Here is a 23,886-nt window from a genome sequence, read left to right on the forward strand (position 1 = left end):
AAAATTGTGTCTATTTTGTTCCCAACATTTCATCAGGTTTACAAAGTTTTTACTAATGTTTAATTTTGAAAGATAGTTTCATTCAATCATAATGAAATGCACACTTGAATTAAAAAAATATTGTATTGGATTAATAAACCTATAGATGCATTTCATTTGTGTTATTTAGTATGCCTTACTTTTAAATCATGGCACATTAGATGTTTCTTGACAATTTTAAACCAAAACAAAATAAATGCCAACAGTCAATATTGGTGCACTTTTTTATGTTAATGTAATATTGTTTACAGCTCATTAACAATGTCACTATTCAGTTTGATGATTATTTTCATTTGCCTGTCAAAAATGTTATAAGTGGGACATAAACAACAATAGCCTATTATCTACCATATTATCAAAATGTAAAGAAAAACCAAATGGCTTCCATCAGTCTGTATTTTATGAAATTATAAACAAACATTTTAGTGTGGAAGAGTACGACTTACTAAGATCACAAGAAAACACAAACTTATTCAAAGCACGTATAAACACACTAACAAGTACTACTACATACTTACATCATAACAAGATTCAGCTTCATTACTGACTGTTATTCCTGCCAGTTCACCAAGTCCTAAACTTGTGTCCATATTCTCGTCATCACATTTCGAACCAAGAAGAGGACATCTTGAACTAGATCCAAATGCTATACTTCCCCCATGTACACCTACAAAACAAACAAATCTACTTGTTTTCATATACTTTTAAAAGAAGTCTTATGGAATATCATTATTAGTTTTTTATTCACATTTTTTATTGACAAAATTTAGTGTTTCTCCTTATATTTTAGATTTATCTTATATGAAATATTTTAAACAAAAATTACCTTTATTCAGTTACACATACTTTTCTATCTATTCATAAAGGACTGAAACAGCATCCATATGCGTAAGAATCTATAGAGTTTTGTAAAACATACATTCAGTGCAATAACGGTATAGTAATCATTTAAGTAACGTTATTCTAACACAATGAAAATGTATTTCTGACTCATATTTACCTCTACTCACCCAAAACTATCTGGACCTTGATTTGCCTTCAATGAATTGTTAAAAAAATATTTGCTAACAGCACACCAGTCTAACATACCCCTTTAATTTCATGCCATTTAAGGAAATTTGTGTATCATGTGACTATTCTCCACCAATCATACTATACCACCTATACTAGTACAGACAGCTTACTCCACATTTTTACCACAGTCCTCACTTTTGAAAATTGAAAGTTACAAATTAAAATACCAGAATACCATTGGGAAGGAAGGGTGGGAAGTGGGTGAGCAAAAGTAAATACCTATTTGAAATGCATTTTAAGACTAGGAAAATGTTAACTTTTGAAATTGTACTACTTCCACTCACTCAAAGTTAGAATTACACCATGAAATAGTGGAATGGGCCTGTGAAGGTATGACAATATTCAAAGAAGCAAATAACAACTGCCTGAAAAGAAAAGATGCACCAGAAGAAAGCAGTAAGGTACACTTGTGAGGTACAGTACTACTTCTGGTACAGGTATGCTCCTTGCCCTGTAATGAAACAGAATTAATATACATACACACACACACCATATAGGACAGAACATATGAGGGCAGACATCATATACTCAAGAAAAATATACATCATTTTGCAATGTAGCAGTGAAGTAAAACATATGATGTGAATCAGCACAGAAGGGACACACAAAATGTATACTATGGAAAAACAATGAACCTGAAGAAATAAATGCCAAGAAAGGAATCCTGGGATACACTAAAGCAAGTCCACTGATGTCTTGTTGAGGATAGTGGTAGCATCAAAAGCAATCTTCTCCTTTAAAAAATGAAATACCAGAGTAAGCATCATAAATAAATACAGTCAGATGAAACTTTGACTGATAATTCAAAATGAGCATGGTATCAATATGTAGTACATTATTCATCCACATGTGCAATAGGTCATATCACAATAGCATGTAATATAGCCATAGTAAGATGCCAAATAATGCGACATAGGCATAAGCGGTTAGGGCTAAAGAACTATAAATTATACATAAATGGGCCAAATGCAGTTCACCTGTGAAAAAAATATCCTGGGAAAGCACTGTTGGATACATTGAATTATGCCAAGTACAGTCCTTTATGTAAGATACACTATTATATATAATTTGTTATAAATAAAAACAAGCCCAAACAAAAAGTAAAACCACTGCACAAATCAAAAGGATCCCTAGGGTACAAACTATAATGTTAAATATAAAAATGTACCCTAGAATTTGGAGGTTACTGGGGAAATAGGACCCAAGATACAGTGGGGATACACCATCTATCAGTCTTAACCTCTGTTCATCAAACTCACAGAAAGAATAATTAAACAATAAAATAATAAAAGAAATAGAAATAAAAGAAATTAGGAAAGTAAGATGTGGGTACTCAAGCCCACAACATCTCACATCTATATTGCCCTTCACTGCAATTGTGGGAAGGTGACTGCTCTCCATAGCAGAAAAGAAGAAATATAAAGAAAAATAGTAATAAGAAACTACCACTTGGGGATAAGTAAGTTAAGTAAACTTAGCAAATGAAGTTGACATTCCAGCCCCCATTATAATATTAAGGCACTAATTAGTAACCCAGTAAACAAATTATACTAGCACTTCTCTAACTTGATAACTTGATATAATGATGAGTCTGAAGTGCTAATGAGTGATAATGACAAGCAAATGAGTAAACCACTTGACACAACAAATAAGAAGCTGAAGCTAGACCAAATGACAATGCACAGAACTGACAGACACACCCCTACTGGATGAACTGAAGAATTAGGGCAATGGGAATATGAATATAGGCATCTACCACATTGAACTTGATCATCCAAAGTTCCAGGCAGAAAACCCATCAGAGAGATAGGACTCCACACTGAACTGAGATATATCCAGAAAGTTATTCAGATATATAATGAGTCTCCAATCTCCCATCTTTGTGTGGACAACAAATAGATGAGAGTAAAATCATAAACGAGTTGGCACAACCTCTTCTACAGCTCCTATGTGTAAGAGGTCCTGAACTGACTTGATGAGACAACCAGATGAGGCAGTACCATGAGAAAGAGGGAAGAAAACTGGGGAAGAGGATATGAGAAGGAGACCTGAAATGAAGGAAAAGACCCTCTAACAGAACCCAAGCATCCATTGTGAGGACATGCCAAAAGGTTAAGAACTGTTGCAACCTGGCCCCCACCTGCCCAAGAAAATACATCTCATCACTATACCACTAACCCCTGGAAGAACAGGCATGGGAGAAATAAGAGTAAGGGTGGGAATGCCTTGAAGAGGGTAAGAGATTGAGAGAGGAAGAAGGGACACTGGGGACTCAAACTGGTGAAGCTTGGGCAGGCACAGCCAGATGAGACAAACAAGATGCCAGGGAGGATGAGAAGGAATGTAGCCTCACTACATCAACCTTATACTCCAAAGACTTAGGACAACCCCCAAAATAAGGCCTGATGAAGATCTCTCAAAGAAGACAGGAAGAGATGTACCCCCTCAAGTGATGCATCTCTCCTCAGCAAATTCCTACAACATAATAATTATATATTAAGAGACAGCACAGATGTTGATAAATGTGTCAGAACAGACCACAGGAGTGTCTTGAGTTCATCAAAAATTGATCCTGTGATTGGCAAAAGGCTTGAAACAACAACTGTAATGAGAAAATAATACACAAAAGTGTGGTCAGGGCAAGATTAATTGTAGAAAACTGAGATTGACTAAAGTAGATCAAAGCTCCCGAATTAAAGCCCCACAAATACACAAAGGATCCAAACACCAATAATCCAAAAAGGTATTTGAGGCCTGTTGGTAAAAAAAAGCCAAAAAATATTGGTCCAACAACTGAGGGGTCAGGGTATACCTGTATCCAACAACAACTGAACAGTCAAATGCTAAGCATGAACTCAGATGTCAAATGAGGAAAAAAAAACATAACAATCAAAACAAGATAAGAAAATAATCAAGGGCTAAGGGTGAAACATTTAAAATTAACACATGTGATCAATAAAGTGCAGGAACTATGAGGTTGGCAAATTCGTCTGACAGTCAGCATTATGTAATTGACCAAAAAAGGACAGCTAAAAAAAAAAAAGAGTCTAAATTATACTCATCCCAAATAAATTCTTCCTCAGAAGATTGTTCAAGTGAAAAAGGAAAACAAAACAACTGCCAAACAAGACTGTCCAACTCCCTGCAAATTAAGGATTGAACTCCCTTGGTAAATATCAACCTATGCTGGCAACTAGTGACATTAATATTTAAATTAGAATTCAAATTATGAATGACCTCTTAGAAAAACAAAACTAAAATTCAAAAGCAAACATTTCAAGTTTAGACTGGTAAGGGACTGGCATGCAATCACAATGAAAAAGCAAGCACGTGGAATGAAGTCAACACACACATCTAAACATTGTAATGCCAACTGAAAAGACAATGCATGGAACTGCATGAACTTTGCCATCCAGATGGTAAGAATATTAGTATAGATGGAGCAGTATAATTGGTGGAGAGTAGTCACATGATATGCATATGTTCTAAATTGGTGCAAAAATAAAGGAGTATAATAACACTGGTGCACTATTAGCAAAACACTTTTTAGCAATGAAGCCTCACAATTCTTAACTAAAACTGAGATAACTTTGAGTGAGGGATGGTAGTACCATTTCAAAATGTTGTTGTTTTTCACACAGTATTATTTACTGCACATATTACATCAAAATATAATTTAATGTTAATATCAAATTACTCTAAACTACACCTATTTCAAACAAATTTATAAAATCTCAAGACAACCATTTTTACCTTAAACACCAATAGGTAAAACCAGATATAAAAATCCAAGATAAATATTTATTACAATAAATATACCTAATAATTATATAACAATGCTACTATCATAGCATTATCAAATTGCATTAAAAAAACTATTTTGTCACAAGAGCATATACTGATTTCAAATCTTCTGAGCACTGCAATATACAGAGGATTAATCACTCTTTGTAAGAATGTTCAGAAAATGCAAATACAGCCATGAGCATCACACATTTGACATCTAATTCATGACAACTTCCTGCCCATCCGGCAGTGAAATCCCATTAAAATATACTTGTAGCTAGAAGAATATTTCAGCCATTGTCCTGATAAGGATATCTGTGGAGCAAGATTGTTAAATAATTAAGAGTCAAACGACACAGCATAAGAGTCTAAATGATAAGTGACAATATCCCACAACAAAACATTTCAGATAATAAAAGTCTCCACAACCAACCCCAAGTCAAACTATATCAACATCCTCCATCCTCCAAAAAAAAATCCATTGCAATGAAGTTCAGCATATCTCCTGAAACCATCCACATGAACAACAAATAATGGTTTGAAGTTCATAAAGGATCACACATTTCTAGCCAGACATAAAAAGAAATGGCTGTTCATGAGAATGGTGGTTGAAGAAACTGGTATCACACCAATTCTATTTTATTACATACCTGTCAAGCAACCCAATGAAATTTTATACCTTTGGTCTAATATAATAAAGCCTTGAAAGCCAGCATCTACCAATCAGAGGAAATTATCAATACATTTGGTCTGCAATTATTCTTGTCATCCTTCACAATAGATTAATACAGAAAAAATCACAGAACTGACCAATAATGCATAACCTTGAACACAGAATAAAAATGGTTGAAAAAGAAGGAAGTAGATCTAAAAGTGTGTGATTAGCCCCCAGTAATTACCACATTTTGTAATAAATATGTATTTGATATAAAAGTTAAAATAATATAGCACTTTCACAAAACTGACTTCTTCAAAATATTACTCAGATATTCAAAACTTTTGTGTTTTAACATGCAATATTTCAGATTATGTAGAAATCTTTTTTATATTTTGATACTACATCTTCCAAATACAAAACTTTAACTCTGGAAAGTCTGAAAATAAGAATTCTCAAAAGAAATGCATATCTAAACAAACTACCTTTCACAAAATTCTTGTAAACACTTTGACTAGTACTATACCAGGTTATGTCATTAAATGGCAAAACCTTATCATTGTTCTTTTATTATAAAGAAACTTCATAAACTATGAGGTAGCAGAACTGTTGAAATTAAGACTTTTCATACTTGTAACAACATTTAAAAGGATCTGGAATCAAATTCATATATTCAGTTTGGTTTAGCAAGTCAGATGCACAAAAATGAAAATCTAGGAAACAAGAAAACAAGGTAATCAGCAAATAAAAACAAGTGGTTTAAAGTAATTATATATTCAACATAAATATTTTCAAGTTCAAGGTTCTGTACGATTCGAAATATTTCTCTTGATTTTACTGTACTCAAAAAAACTAATTTTATTAAATATTGATGATACACTTACCTTAATGTAGGTGAATAAATATTAAAGGTTACAAAGAATTGATATTTCTATATCTCAATTAGATTTTCCTTGTGAGCAGTAATGAAAAACCAATTTAAATGCCTGTTAAAATGTAATTTTTAAATATTCAATACATACCATTTGCATTCACTTCAGGTGGAATTCCATACCCAAGAAGCGAGTCAAAGTTGGCAAGCAAACCCAAACCCTCCCCAAACCTATTCTCTCCACTGGGGGTATCACAAGAGAACCCTTTGCCAGACTGTGACATGGAGGAAGGTGATGTTGTGAATGGTGAGTTATCAGGGGCAACAGATGATGGCCTGTTTTCCTCATTGCTACTATTTGATAAAGTAGCCAACATGGCCTGCAATGCAGACCGTTTGGGCCCTAAAGGATATGTTTAGTAAGGAGAGTGAAGAACATGCCATTCAAACAAAATAAAAAAAAAACAAGCATGGGGAAAAAACTGCATTCTTAACAGCCACACACAAGAAATAAAATATGCATGCCATAAATAGTAAAAACTTCAGGATAAATGAAAAACTTAAAAAAAGTTTAGTTTCATTTTTTCTAGTTTTTTTTCTTCCAAAGTGCAAAACAGCAGTTTGCTTTAACATAAAAATATCAAAATATATTTAAAAACAACATGTCGTTTAAAACAGAAATTGTAACACATGTAATTCTGGGAATATTTGTTAGTTATTACAATATAAGAACTTCACTACAGAAACCCAATGCCAAGAAAATAAAGTAGAGGAAGTTGGTAATTCTGAACTTAAAAAGAAAAATATCAGAAAACAATGTGACTATCAGTGCATCAAATGACTATTCCAAAAGATACCTAGAATCCTAAATTAATTTAGCATATTTAATATAAATGATCTGTTTTCAATCATATTAATAACCTCAGTGTCACTATTCAAGAAATATGAAATAAAGCACATTTTCCTACTGAGTTATTAAAGGCAGAAAGAAGGCAATTTCCAATGTATAATGCATTAAAAAGCATGATAAAACCTAAACTTCTGAAAGTGAAACACCACCAACTTGAAAATAACAGTCAAAAGTCATGCCTATTTTGCTTGTGACAGACACCCATAAATGGAAAAAGTTAAAGAATAAACAAAAGCTATTGTGCGAAGAATGCACCCCAAGCAAGTAAGGCCACTTACTCTGGAAGGTGTCTTTCCTGTTCCTCTCCCTGCGAAATTCTTCCATCATTTTAGAGATGGCTTGAGGGCTTGTGCCCCATTCTTCATCGCAACCACTCTCCGACTTCTCTGTACACAGACCAATATTGTCACTAAGTCAACCAAAACTATGTGCAAAGAAAAGATGCTTCACACTGTTCAAAAATCTTACTTAAACATTACACTGAATGCATTTCACACTTTCCAGTTTACTTTACAATAGCTACACATTCACTCATTTTCAGTTAAATGTTTGTAAGAAATAAGTAATGTATGTTAAGACTTTTTTCCTCAACTCACAAATTTCTAAAATATTTTTACAAATAAATACTTTAATAAAAATAAGTCAGAAACAAAAATTATGACATATACTTAACCTTAAAATGTATTTAAGATCAACAGATACTCATCTCTCTACACAACATGGATCTGTTACTTCATGTTACTGCCATGAAAATGTTTGAGCACACCATAAAACTTGAATGAAAATCCCACCCCTACAAGTATGAACATATGCTGGGCCAGCCTATAATGTAATCAACATTACATTATAGCTCTCCACTAACACGGGTACACCACATACTCCATGCACAATAACCCCATAAACACTAGCATTGGAACAGAAATTCATTCCTTATGAAGCAAAAGAAATAAACTGGAAATGGGGAGGAAGGATAGGCGGATGCACAGAAAAGCCAATACATACCTGAAATATAATTTTGGATAAGGAAAGTGTGATCTTCAGAAATGTATACTCACCTCTCTGCACAACTAAGAGTCAAAATCCCACACTAAGTTGGTTGAGGGGTTAATGGGAAGGTATCCTGGTGTATCATCACTTAGTGAGACTGCATCCTTCTTATGCAGGAAATATTCTTCACTGATAATGGTGATGAAGTAAAAGATGTTGTCAAAAGAATCTTCTATGTGGTGCTGAGGTGTCACATAAATGGGGAAGAATATAAAATTGCTCAACTCAGTCATTATTTCTTAGATGTTCAGCTGAGCATGAATGTGAAGTATATCTAGGGAAATTTTTGATCTGGGTCAGTCATCCAAATTCTGAGAAAATACCTTTAGAATGAGAAAATCATCCATCTTGAACTGAGAAAAGACCAAAGATTCCATACTGAAGCTAAGGAACTGTTCTATGGCCTTCTAATCAGATGAGGTGGAAAACGAAGGGACAGAGAAAATCCCTGAAAAAGCACTTGAGTAATCTAGCAGTCTATATGCAAAAACGGCTCGTTTGGGTTGAGAAAATATTTTACATAGACGATGTGAACCTGACGATGACCGAAGAAGGTCGAAACGTTGTTCGCTCTTCTATGTAAAATATTTTCTCAACCCAAACGAGCCGTTTTTGCATATAAATTTCTCAACAAGTGGGTTTCTCGACATCACTGAATCTAGCAGTCTGTGGCAAAAGAAGTCTATAGTTTTACAACATGGGAAGGATAAGTTCCTATCAGATTGTAGCTGAGTGACTGCTCTATAAAAAAGTTGTCTTTAAGACATATAACAACCAGTCCTTAAGGAAGAGAGATACTGGATAGCAACAAAAGGGCTAGGATTAGAAGAAGAGATGACCACACAAGGTTGTATAGGATGAAAAACCTGGTGGGAGCACCTGATCCAGAAATGAAAGAAACCAAAATTAACCAAAATGACAACTAAAGAGATGAACAGCTCAAGATTTCAAAGCCTAAGAAACAGCCAAAAACCTCACAACAAAGAAAGGTGCAACACAGAGGTCCCTGAAAGATCATGGAAAACAAATGTCATAAAGTAAGTCCAAAAACAAAGAAATCAAGTCAACTGGAATACAGCGTAAAAATAAAATTAAGAACAACATGGAAAACCTGTAATAACAAGTTTCCTCAGTGAAACTGATACTGTTATGATGTAAAGTCCCTACAAAAAAAGTGATGTATACACAGATAGTATAAAAAAAGCAAGTAAATAAGAAACAAAGATGAATAAATGAAGAGTGAGAGAAAACAAAAGACGATACAGAGGAGACCGCCAAGAAGAAAATGGTGTAGGTTCATTCAACAAGTTAGCTAGAGATTCAAAAAAAAAAATAACTGAATAAAAACAGATACATATCTGTGTAATACATGAAGTGAAAGAAAAAGGTAGAATTATCTCTTCTTTGTTGGGAAGAAGAAACTAGAAGAAAAAAAGCAAGAGTGGAAACAACAATGATGAAACCTATCCAAAGAAGAAGCAAGCTCAGCTGAAGTAACAGAAAGACATTGCAAGTCCTGGATCTAGACTAGAATAGAACAAACCTAGTGGTGCACAACAGAGGTAACATCACTGTTTATAAAAGTGCCAACAGTCTGCATTACAGTATTGGATGACTCCTGTTGAGAAGTATCAAAATTCTTACATTTGACCAAAGAAATGCTGAAGTAAGAATGAGCTTTTGTTCAAGTTAGTACTTGTTGGGATTACTATATGTGAAGATTGTATCACTCCCCTGTCGGTGGAGGACTTTATTACTGTTTGCATCACAGACTGGCACAGCACCTATTATTATGCAAGAACCTCACATTCAAGGCTTGCATCATGTGAAAAAAAACTTCACAGCACTGGCATGAATAGCTTTTGTTGTTCAGAGAGGTAAGCATATAGTTTTAAATTGTTTTTTCAAGGATGAGAAATATGTAACACACTTATCAATGACTTGATATTATATAAAATGCCCATATCTCATGCAAATGGTATAAAATTTTATTACTTGCAATATGCAAACAAACATCAAATAAAATTTCCAACAACAGTAAATAAATGAAAACATCATTCTAAAATGAATAAATACTTTGTTCCCGTGACTGATATTACATAACTTCTCTAACATTAGAGAGACGTGCTAAATATGAAACAACTGTAAAGTAAAAACTAGTAAAATGTCACTCGGGTGAAAAAAAAACCACTAATTTATTACTAATTATTTATATATAGACATTTAATTCGTAAAAACTGAAATGGTAAGTTATTTTTATCCTTGAAAAATAAAGTCTGTCCAAAAAATGTCAAGAATGCAAAATCATTTTGAGTTCTGGTGTTAATTTTGTCCTCACTCTCATAAAATGTGCCATAAAACCAATTCTACCTTACAGTTCTTTCAACATAAAATAACACAAATAACAAATGTGAATAAAATACAATTATTCTACACTATCATTTCTTCAAAGCCCTAATCTCATGTAAAAATATCATAAAAACATAAAACATCATAAATCAGACTCAAACATTATTAAAAAAACTTCAGAAAATTAAAAATCATTTAATCCACGTTTTTTGCTACAGATTTGTAAAAGAAATGTACATTTTAAAATCTATATAATTAAAATGTTTGCATTTAATTGTTTGTCTCTTCAGAACTTTTCTTGCAAACTTCTTGATTAAGTACAACAAATCCCATATCACTGAAAGGGCCAATGTACAAGAAGCGTGGATTGCATATTGGCTTTTCAATTCAGAAGCACCTTACCTGTTTCTTTGCTCAGTAAAACTTTTCAATGCTACAAATATAGTATATGGTGTACACAGCATTGTTGTAATCATATGATGACTTGCTTCAATTTCAATTTTTATGTGCAATGTATTTAACACAAACAATGTGTAATTTCCTAAATAAAACTTACATTACACTAAATACAATTTCTACAGGCTTTCTCTACTTGCTTAGATCTAAAATACACATGCACAGTTCATTCAAAACCATACACTTATCACTTTGCGAATATGCACTTAGACCTGTCTGTATATTCAGCTAAGTTTGTCTTCATTACAACTTTACATTGCAATATATTTTCAATTCATTTTGTTGATTGCTATAAATACCTTTCAGATACTTTTCACTTTAGTACAGGTTTTATTCTTCATTGTTGTAAATCTTTGTTTCAACTTGTAAAACTGTGTTACATACAAAAGTGTTTCATATTCTGCACATTACTATTATAAATACCATTACCATACTTTACTGTTTACTTTACTTGTAGTTTTAATAAATAAAATTACATCTGTGTGAGTGTCTGTCTGAACATGTATCTTTTTCTTAAATAAGCTAGGATTTATTAACCTAACTCATAATGCCTGCATTAAAATGTGGCTTAAACAGTGAGCATAGAAATGAAATAATACGAAGATTTCAAGCAAAGACCATGAAAACTACTGCAAATGTTTTGGTTGTCATGGCAATTTAATAACTCAGATTTTTTAATTGTATATTTTCAACTCTCAAATCCCACCCAACATATTGCAAAATTTTCTTGTCAGAACATAACCATAAACCTGACTGTTAAAAGTCTAAATAAAAGAAAAGTGAAAAATCATATACAGGGTGTTCGGAAATTAACTGTGCAGTTTTGTAATCATATTTTATTCAGTCTATTTCAAGCCAGCAACTGATAGCAGTGTTTAGAAACAAAATAAGAAGGATCCAGTTCTGTATTGATGCCACAGGGATCACTTTCAACATTGTTTATAATTGTCATTCATATTTACCTCCTGTATTCTATATTGAAACATGTCTGTTGATAAATATATAAGTGCACAGTGACTTTCCAAACACCTTGTAGTATACTAAAGCTTCTTCCCAGTCACAAACTAAAACATTATTTATCTTTTTATTATATCAAGTACTCACACTTTAGCATCACATCTGGCAAAGATCAAAGAATTGTGTAATATTGTGGAACTAACTACTGTTTAAGTAATACAAGTTTTGTCCACACCAGCAACAGTACAAAAATGATATACATACCTGTAAGATCCTATACAGAAATTAGTAGTCTCACTGATAACAACTACCATATTTTCACTCTAAGAGGTAAAGTATCGACTTACCCCACTCTCCAATATCCTCCAGACTTCTACCTTCTCTTGATCCATTGGCAGATTCTGGTCCCAAGAAACTAAATTCTGATAACACTTCTTCTGTTTCTGCATCTTCCATCATAAGATCATCCATTCTTTCTGTTATGTTGTTTTTAGCAATGATCTATATACAGTAACAAATCAATACTCACAGTTCTATTTTTGTAACTTTTATTCACTTACAATAAGAACAAAAATAACCAAAAATACTAACTTTAGTAACAATTATACATCAATAGTAATAACAAACACAACCTAGTTTGTACCACTCATAACTTAAATCTGTTGTTTATAACAATTATACACTTAAAGGAAGAACACACCTGACTGTATTCTGTTTTGTACTATTTACAATATCAATCCTGTAATCTACAATTTGTTTATAAAACATTTTTATTTAGTTACCAATATATTTTGTGTGCTAAAACTAAAGTATTTATTATGGCATTCTCCTTCACATAGCTAGTTAAAAAAAAAGCCCAATTCACGTTTATCATCTTTGATATAGTGAAATGTTTCAAAAACAAAAATAGTTTAGACACATATATGCTATGAAATTTCAATCATATTACAGTAAATATCATAAATAAAAACATATAAAACATAATTAAGATTATAGTTGAAAAATTACTCTTGCTACAACCTTAATCAATTCAACCTAAAAACTGACTCCAAATTATCCTTTATAATTTCCATGCTGTAACTTTTAATATGCTACTACCTGTAGTACATAATTAAGATTAGAGTTGAAAAATTAACTCTCTTGCTACAACCTTAATCAATTCAACCTAAAAACTGACTCCAAATTGTCCTTTATAATTTCCATGTAACTTTTAATATGCTACTACCTGTAGTACATAATTAAGATTAGAGTTGAAAAATTAATCTCTTTCAATAATCAATTTAAAACTGACTCCAAATTGTCCTTTATAATTTCCATGCTATAACTTTTAATATGTTTTGTATGCCTTCATGAAATTTTGCAAACTATCAGTGATCAAGTGTTTCACAGCAAAAAAAAAAACAGAATTTTTAATAAAGTATTTTCACTAGACACTTTGCCATGAATATATGAAGTTAAAATGTTGACTGCTCTAAGTACAAAGTGATTTTCATGTTAAGACTGAAAATCTCATTTGCATGATCCCTCAACCCTTCTATGTAAATTTTATACATTTTATCAATAAAACTTTATATTTTGTTTGCTATTTTTTCTATATTACCCTTTTATTCTTTATTGAATTACTTCAATTTGTAGCTTGAAACTACAATTTTTTTATCCTAAATACCTTTAAACTCATAACATCAAATATGTTTCTACTTAAATGTTATTGATTATTATCCTTTGAACTGTGTCTAGCTAACATTCTCATAACACAAGTTTAAAATCACTTAGTGAATGTGTACTTCATGTTACCCTATCTAATTACATAATGTGTATCCTACTCAGAAGTTACTCAAGCATGCATCATGATTCTTTTTGATATTGTTATTCTTTATTTTACCTTATCTAACATAAAAGTTTTTAATTTTTACATTTTAGTTTCTTCAATACTAGTAAATAAATAATACACATGAAAAAGAAGGAATACACTACTTACTTAGGTCAACTTTCATTGAAATTAAACCCTACTTTTCATACTAAAAGCTCCACTGCACTTAAAATTTTTTACTTATATAATGTACAAACAATGTGCAATAATAACATGCAAAATACAGACATGTCCTATAACTATCACAGTTTGTTTGGCCTTCTAACTATGCAACTAGAGTAATTAAAAATTCAACTGAATTAATATAACATAACACTTGTGATGAAGTAGACATTTCTATTTCCTCACTATCTTTTCCATTTTGTTCATCTTCTGAATCTCTCACACTGTTACCATCTTGTGATTCTATTATAGATTTTAAATCAATTTCATCAGTTTCTGTTAAAACATTCTTGTCAATGTTCACAAAACTTTCTGCATTTCCACAATCATCTGCACCAATCTTCTCACAGTTTAAATTGTCACAACAACTTCTCCACAACCTCTTCTATTATCAAGAATAAATCCACAGTTTCGAAAGCACTTTATTCATTCATCTTTTATGCATTTGATTGAATGACTTAAAAATGCAATTGCATCTAACACGTCAATTTTCATGGTCATTTCAGATGCTCTCTTACATTCGTCCATGTTTGAAATAATATGCTGAAGCATCAATTTTCTGTATTTCAATTTTATACACTGTATAATTCCATTATCTAATGGTTGTAGAATGGAGGTAGAAAGACTAAATGAATATTTGAAAGTTTAAACAAATTATTAATTGAACAAGAATTTATTAATATTTACAGAAATTATTAATTAAATAAGAAATTAATATTTAATCAAAAACATTTTTCTGCCTTACTTAGGTTCTAATCCTACTTGTTGATAGATGAGGTAGGTGAAAGATAGTTTTCCATCCGCATTACGCAGGTTCTGCCATATAGAGGGGCTTTTATAAGAGAAATCTTAAGATAATGCTGCAAAATCATATTTCTAGCTTGTACAGGTTTCTGTCCTATGCAGTTTCTAACTTAGATAAGTTTTACTGTATACAGTTTTTTTACAAATTAGAAACTCAAATTACTGATATTTACAAGCAAGAATATAAAATAAGAACCTTCTATCTTTTCTATTTGCTGATATATCACTATATTTAGTGAATCAAATACAATGATTCAGCTCACCTCTTCCATTTTTAGAGATATTTTCTTACATTTACTCACTTTTGCTCTGTCATATGTTTGTAACCAAACAAAAGCTCAGGATTTGCCCTACACGGTTCTCTCAGCCTCTTAACATGAGAGCACGTGTCTTGTTCTAAAATGTTAGTCAGACACAGCTGAAAGGTCAATAAGACAAAAATAATAAATATATTTAAGCTATTTAGACTAAACCTTTCTGGCTTCATGCTATAACTTGTAGTCTTTCTGACACAAAAACAGTGTATTACTTATCCATTTCCTAATTTGTACAATGGTTATGAAATTGATCAAATTGTCAAAACCTATACAGAGATACAAAAATTGAAATAACTGATAAAATATAAAGTTTTTGCTAAACAAAATGCTTGATAATTGTCAGCAGGTTGTTAGGAGATTATAAAAATTTTGTATATAAAATCTGACAATTTTATGATGCATAAAAATATTTCTAATCTTATAATCAAAATTACTCTGCATGTCAAACAGTCAACATTCAAAAATAAAAATTGCACAAGCAAATCGTTACTTCAAAAAAAACCTTAAAACTTAATAAAAAAAATCTGATATTTTGAGTATGGAAACCTTGTAACACTTACAAATATTCTGAGAATTTTCCTGAAGATACACAAACTGTTAAAGGTTACAGTGCAAAAAAATTATAACAAACAAAATGGTTACAAAGTCAGTCCCTGGGACCAAGCTCTTGATGAGTGATTTTAAGCCTTCTTTGGTGGATTTTGTGGCCCACTACTACGTAAAGAATGCCATCTTTGGCGTAAATTTTGTTTCTAAATTCTTTTGAACTAACACGAGTCATACAAACCCTAGTGACTAACCTTTTGTTGAGATTTTATCCTTTTGTTACCTTCCATGTTTCTTTCATCTTCATCACTATCAGATATAAAGTTACATAACAATTAGAAACAAAATTGAAACATCTGAAATACAGTTAACAAGCTTCAAGGAAAAACAAATTACTGAGTAAGAAAAACAGTAATAAAAAATATATAAATTTAGTTTAATTTTTTTTCAATTGAAAAAAGATCTTATCTACATTCACTTCATCACTAGAAAGACCTAACACTCATTTTAACACCATATGGGGAATCATAATATACAGGTCTAATTCTTAACAAAATTAAATATTTAATCCTTAGAATACTTTAAAACAAAATCTTCATCACAAAAAGGTATGATTTTCTTGTAATTATATTATAGATTATAATGTTAGACCTACCTTTCCAATTCAAGGATTATTCTGGAATTTTCTTTTGTAAATGAATATAAAAATTATTGTTTTTGAAAAAAATCCAATATAACATAGACAAGTTTATGTTCAAAATGAAAATGCAACATTATTAAAAATAACTGAAAAGAAATTTAGACACAATTTGGCACACTACTCAAATGTATTTAATGATTTGTTTTACCTTCTTCTAAAGTAGGTTACATATAAATGAAGCTGAATTTGACATTGTTATCTTAAAAAATTAAGAAATTTGAATTTGCAAATTGATAAAAACCTCAACAAGATATGAAGCATTTAGAAACAGTAGTTTAGAACAGTATACATGAGAGAATCTTCATTATCAAAACTTAATGTTCAGTTATAAATTAGAATTTTTCATATGATTTACATTTCATAATCTAATTATTTCTTACAAGTTAAATTCAGGACTCAAAAACCTATAATCATTTTTGAGTAATTTTTTTATCTTTCCAAAATATATTTCCTTAGAAATAATGCTGTGATTTGACATTAGAAATCAGTACTAACTTTTCAAAGAAACTAAAGATTTGTAAATAATTCACTTCTAAATCTAGAAATTCAGAGTAATATCAAAGAGGATTAATATCTCATATTTGGATATGAACTGGAACTTTTATAAAAGTTCTATATCTAATTTAAAAATTTATTTGATGCATGTGCAGTTCTAAGCATCAGAAAACAAAATCCTACTCTTTTTTTACGAATGAAAAAGTAAAATTTATTTTGTCTCACAGGTAAATTCTGGTATTTAGGTAGTGTTCCATCAATAAAAAATATACTACATTATGTGAAACATTATATTTAAATGTTGAGTGGAAGGTGATTGTTTTAAACTTACATTGTTAAACCATCTATCACTCAAAAATTCAATTTAAACAGCAGGGTTTAGATTACATATGAATCAATTAATAGAAAAATTTAATCACAAAAGCAATATTTGCTGAAGCAGTCATACCTCAAGTTTTCTTCATCATCATCAACATCTAGATTTTCAGAAGAGAGAAAGTCAAATGTTGCTAAAACAGAAGCTTCTGTTTCTTTAAGTGCATTTTCTGCTACTGAGTTAGCAGCTTTTTTTCCTGCACCTCTGTTAAAAGTTAATGGAGATGGATTAAAAAAAAGGTATGTTCATAATTTGCCTAAATCTCAAACGTTAATATTCTCCAACACTGAAAATATATTTCTAATATATACTTACCTCTACTCAAATCTAGCTATACCAATTAAATGCTGCCTTCTATAAGCGTACAAGCTTTTGTTTACCATTAGCCTTGAGAAATCAACTAATTTCACATGATACTGCTGCAAATAGAACACAACAACCCTCTACCAATAGGACTGCAATTGGCTCTATACTAATTGTTCAATCATTACTTTGAGAGTAGGCAAGAAAGTATAATTCACCAGAGTTGGGAATGAGGGTATGAAGTTAATATTTTCCAACAGTGGATATTTATTTGTACTTTTAGTGTTAGAAAATGTTAACTTCCATTAGGATAAGTAGATACTTCTCACATCTAATCACATTATGGTGATGAATGGACTGATACAAAATATTACCTAGATGATGAGCCTACTATGGGAAGTTCCAAAGAGAACCCATGGAGTGCAACCTCAATCTGTACCAGGGTACATTCTTTATCCAAAAAGGAAGGGAAGCATTACAAAAACAGGAGGAAGATACAAGCATAGTCCAGAACCTACATCAGACTTTCAGAAGTGCCATATGCATCAGACTGTATGTAGTGGTTGAACACCAGTCCAAAATAAGATATCATCAAGAACTTGGATTCTTGGCTACATTCCTTGAGTTCCTACCATTTTCATCTCAAGCCCAGTGAGGTAGAAAAGAAAACTAGCCTCTACTCTGCAATGAAATGAGAACTTATGTTGATTAATCCTCCACCAATCCAACAGCAGACCACTCAGAAACTCAACTTCCTGGTAGCAATAGGATGGAAGAAAGCCAGCCTTTGAAGTAAACTGTACTAAGCCAGCAGAACACCACCACTCTGCTGTACTAAATGGAATTGGTCACAATGAGGAGACATCACTTCAGTGTCTTATAAACTGGCAAGTGACAAGGAGTCCCATGTTCCATTAGAATAAAAAAAAAAAAAAAAGGGGATGAAAGTGAATTGGAGAATCCAGAGGAGCACATCATCATAAGATAGTGCAATGGGGGAGCCACAAAAAACCCACTTATAAAAACAAGTCAGCACTATATTTTAAACTAGGAATGGAAGATGGGCTGGATTCCCTTGCCTACTTTACTTATGTTATTCCCTGAGTAAGTACAATATGGACTGGACCTTGTTTAAGAAGAGGAACACCACACAGATACTTCAAGCAGTCTTTTGGAACATATTATCTCATAGATAAGCACTATACTAGGATAGGATGACCCAACAATGTGTGTATTTTTGTAAGGTATGCCCTGGCAAGCAAAACATGCCACATGGAAATGCTGACATTTTTCTCTATCCAATAAAAACTGTGCTCAACAGATAAGCTGATAGGCCCATCCAGTGACAGTAACAGGAGAAAGATTATAAAAAACTGAAAAATACAGATGGGATTTGGAAACCCAAAAGGAAGAAGTGCAAGCCAAACATCAACAGACTGCAAGAACATAACAGAAGAAAAGATTGGGATCCAAATAGAAATAAATATGAGATTGGAAAAAAGATATATAGAGGTAAATGCAATGTCACCCCTACATGCCTCAGATATTTTAAGGAGAAAAGCAAGATCCAGATAAAGAACACAGAAGCAATGGAATAGAATTTGAGAAAAATCTATAGCACTTACACAAGAACACCAATTACCACAGGCAAGGAGGGGGAAATAACTTTTTAGATGGTATAAACAACAAATAATTGAAATGAGGTAGGAATAAAGGCATGGAGAACCACATTACTAACTCAGTCAGATACACTAGAAGAATAGGAAGGGCTGGGAAGGAAAAACCACACATAATAAGAAAACCCAAAATTAGCCCAAAAAGCTGCTCAGTAACTAACAATAGTGAAGATAGACCAACCCTGGTAAAAAAAAAAAAAAAAAGTCGTGAAGAACAGAGACGGGAAACAACAAAACCAGCAATGATAAATACACCATTTCTGCTGAGAAACATCAAATAAGAGTGAGCAAACAGAATAAGATAGAAAAAAGGCTACATGTAAAAAGAGTCCCAACTGTCCAGCAAAGAACCATGAAAGTAGAAGAGCAAGAGAAGGGGAGGAAGTCACAAGGCTAAATGGAGAAAAACCACAATATTGCTAGATAGGTTACCAACAGAAGGACCCAACAGAGGGTGTCCCAAATAAATGAGGGAGATAACACAAGAGAAGAAACAAAAAAGCTCTTGAAAAACACTAGGATTGAGGAACCACTTCAGTAAAGAGACATTGAGAGAGGTTCCACTGGTTGTGTAGAGTTCACAGTAGAAGATGCATGTAAGCACAATCAAACAGGTAAGGGGTTCCAATTAAGCCCAAGTTCTTAATAGACAGAGGACCTCTCATACAGGAAAAGAAGAAGAGAGAGCTGCAGAAACCAAACCCTCAACAGCCCCCAAACACAGTAGAGAAGATCGTGCCCTGCTGAGCTTGGAAGTAAAGAATACACCAAAATGAGCCAGGTACTAGGTAGGTGCAAGATAAGACTTTTCTAGCTTGACTAGCCAACTCTAGAGTGCCTTGCAAAAGTATCCACTCCTACCAAAAATTTCATATTATGATGAAATGCAAATAATGTAAACAATTGCTTTAATGAACTAGTTTTTATTCAAAACTCTGATGGTCATACACTATTATTTGTAAAGGAGATAGAAAATATATAATTTGGTATTTGCTAACTGCATAGGTATTCCGCCCCCTAAGTCAGTACTTGCTGGAGCACCTTTAGCAGTATTTAGTGCTGCATGTTTCTATGAGCTTTGTAGGGAAGGTGTAATTTTTGCCAATTTTTCCTGGAAAAATTGCTCTAATTCTGACATGTTCATTGGGATTGTCAATGCACTGCAATCAACTTTTGCCATGCATCTTTCATTAGATTCAAGTGAGGAGTTTGACTGAGCTACTCCAGGACATTTATTTTCTTCTTTTAAAACCACTCCATTGTGGCATTGGTCTTATGCTTCAGGTTATTGTTCTGCTGCAGTGTGAATTTTCAACTTAGTTGACTCAAGCAGGTTTCCCTCTAAAATTCACATGTACTTTGCACCATTCATCTTCCTCTCAGTCCTGAAAAAGTTCCCAATCCTTGCTGATGAGCAGCATCTCCATACCATGATGCTGCCACCACTATGACTGACAGTTGCAATGACACTGACTGAGTGACATAGTGTGTTGTGCTTGAATCAGATGTAATGCTTTGAATTTGGACCAAAAAAGATCAATATTTGCCTCATTTGACCACAAAACCTTCTACCACATATCTGCAGTATCATTTACACACTTTGTTGCAAACTACATACAAGATTTCAGATAATTCTTTTTCAGCAATGACCTATTTTTTGCAGTTCGCCCATACAGGCCAATATTGCATAGAAACCAGAAAATTATCGATGTCTGAAAATAAACTCCCATCTCAGATGTGGATCTTTGTAATTCTTTCAAAGTTACTGTTGGTTTCACAGAAGCATCTCTAACCAGTTTTCTGCTTGCCAGGTTGGTTGGTTTGGAAGAACATATGGATAGTGATTGGGTGGTATGAAGCATGTTCCACTTCTTAATGATGCACTTCACTGTACTCAAACAGATAATCAGCATTTTTGAAAGATTCTTTTAACCTACTCCTGATCTGTGATTCTTTACCACATTATTCCTGACTTGTTTGGACAGCTCCTTGGTCTTCATGGTTGATTGGTCATATCATTATGCCAGCTGTAGTTTAAACACATTCCTTTACTCTGAAGTTAAATCACAATGATGACACCAAAAAGACCATTACACTAATTTTGTAACCTTTTAAACTAAAATTCTGCACCTGAACTAATGTAGGGTTGCTGTAGCAAACATGTTGAATACTCATACAGTTGAGAAAAAGAAGAGTATGGTTGAAGAAATCCTGTGAGGATGGAGCTAAAAGAACCCAATCATCCATACAATGGTGGAATCTCAAGTCTTGAATGTGATAACCAAAGTATACACACACACACAAAATGCATGCAGCCAATGCCAAGCCAAGGAAATAGTTCAGAAGTGATAAGCTCAACCATGATTTACAGACCAAAGATAAAGTGCAAAAAGTGAAGAAATGAGAATGTGAAGATATGCATCAGATATTGAACTTCATAACCTAAAGTTCCAGAGAATAATTACCATTGAAATGTAAGAAAACTCATCACTGAGAAAGATCAAGAAATTGACAGAGATGTGACAAAACAATGATGAAATGCAAATCTCCAGTATACATGGGAACAACAAAGAGATGGGAAGATAATTTCAAAAAAGGGTGAGAAACCCTTTGGAATACATCCACAACCAAAATGCCTGACACCTTCTCAGACAAAACTATAGGTGACAGGATCCCCTACAGGAGGAAATTAATATGAACAGAGACAAAGGGAAAAATGAGGAAAACCAAAAAGGATAAAGTTAATGAATAGTAAATGCAACCTCCAACAATCAGCCACAAAAAAAAAACATGAATCCAGAAATCAAACCACATGAGCCTCCACTGTTCCTGAGCCCAAAACAAGCAATGGAAAGGAAACAGGAGGACAGGAGACAGCAAATAGAAAATAAGGAGCTTGGGAAACACTGAACAAAAGCACAGTCAAGAAAAAGGTTTGGCACATAGCATCAGCCCATGACTACAAAGAGCAGGTACCCCACCATAAAGTCATTCCTCAACAGCAAATCCCAGCAACAGGGTAACCAAGTGAGAAGGGACTAATGTAGAGAAACAAATGTTTGGAAAAAAAACCCTCAGACAGTGATTGATTGATTCCAAACTTAGATGGTTGGAAAACATATAATGTCAAATAACAGTGAAGGTAAGGCAAAGGTGAAAAACTGAGCTTGAGAAACACTAAAAGAGGGCAATGAATAGAAGACTCAAGAAACTGGGAGTCCAAGAAAAGGGCTTCAGCCCAATTATAAGTAAAGGCATATGTGTAGCTGGTCTAGAAGAATACAGCATACTGGCACCAGGGTGAAGTTAAGACAAAAATATTTTCTGCATAGACTCGTATATGGGGGGACAAAATATTTTACAGAAAGGGCAGAATGAAGAAAAAGAAAAAAAAATAATGATAAATAGCAGAGTGAAAAACAACTGTAACATACATGAGGAGCAGAATCACAGAAGAATACAAAAGCTGAGGTAGATCCAAGTCTGCTCTGGAAGAATTTATTGCAAATATATACAGTGACAAAAGAAGCTTAATACTTTCTCTTCAGGTTGTTACAGTTTCTATCACTTTAACTGAGAAAGGACATTTATGCAAACAACATATGGTAACTGTGAGCATTCCTTCACTCAGTTTTGTTAAAGTTATAAGTATCATGTACACAGAAAATGACATTTTAATTACACCTGTCTAATAAAAAGGTTATTTGTCTGCCTATAGTTGTTAGCTGCACTCAAACTGTTAAAATAGTTTGAGTGCAAGATGATTTTCATTTTAAGTATAAAATGCTTTTATTCATCTTATAGTTTCATATCTCACTTCCATAACCTCTAGGGCCTCTTCAACTAATACCAAAAGTTTTTTTTTTAAATAACTGTTTATATTTTAATTTTTCTCTACCATATCACTAGCTAGCTATTATAATCCATGTACAATACAACAAAATAACTAAAATTAGGAAACAGAAAAAAATATTTATTTATTCTGGAATATCTTTAAATATTTGCCTTTTGCTAAATTTATAATTAGAGGTCTTTTCCTTTTCTCATATACTAAATATTTGGTGCTCTATATTACTTCTTCTCCTTCACCACCTATTACTCATTTTGGCACAAGTCAGTGGTTCCTTAGAAGTATATTACAGTTTCTTTGGGAGACATACACAATCCTTGGGCAAACTTTGCCTGCACTGTCTTGAGAACTCACACACATTATAACATATTTAAAGCATGTTTACACTTTTCAATTATGTATTTTAAAACATAACTAACACATAAGTAACTAAAATATAAAAGTAAGACCTAAATGCAATTTAAACTGTATCTCTAATATATTTAGGTACGAAAGAATTATAAATGCTATAGTCAGTCAAGCAGCCAACAATACTACAATCAGATACATGTACTCTGTGATGATGACTGTAAACCAATATCAAAATAACCACTGTTAGATTATAGAGTAAAATGAGGTTTTTTTCTAATGAGTATGCACATGT

The 23,886-nt window shown here is 32.7% G+C and overlaps 1 protein-coding gene across 8 annotated transcripts in view; it reads right to left on the minus strand.

Moving 5' to 3' along the window:
* Nucleotides 1–23,886, minus strand: part of LOC143252799 (striatin-3-like) — an 80,910-nt gene that overhangs the window by 13,788 nt on the left and 43,236 nt on the right. For 2 of the 8 annotated variants that reach the window (XM_076505516.1, XM_076505526.1), the window contains 7 exons: nt 17,487–17,618; nt 16,499–16,531; nt 16,098–16,152; nt 12,492–12,645; nt 7,614–7,721; nt 6,577–6,828; nt 558–706 (listed from right to left, as the gene is read on the minus strand). In XM_076505516.1, the coding sequence (XP_076361631.1) occupies nt 558–706; nt 6,577–6,828; nt 7,614–7,721; nt 12,492–12,645; nt 16,098–16,152; nt 16,499–16,531; nt 17,487–17,618 (883 nt within the window). The remainder of the gene's footprint in view (nt 1–557; nt 707–6,576; nt 6,829–7,613; nt 7,722–12,491; nt 12,646–16,097; nt 16,153–16,498; nt 16,532–17,486; nt 17,619–23,886) is intronic. The other 6 variants (XM_076505525.1, XM_076505545.1, XM_076505534.1 and 3 more) reach the window with 5 other exon arrangements.

The sequence above is a fragment of the Tachypleus tridentatus genome, chromosome 1, assembly GCF_004210375.1.
Source record: "Tachypleus tridentatus isolate NWPU-2018 chromosome 1, ASM421037v1, whole genome shotgun sequence".
Classification (NCBI taxonomy): Eukaryota; Metazoa; Arthropoda; class Merostomata; order Xiphosura; family Limulidae; genus Tachypleus; species Tachypleus tridentatus.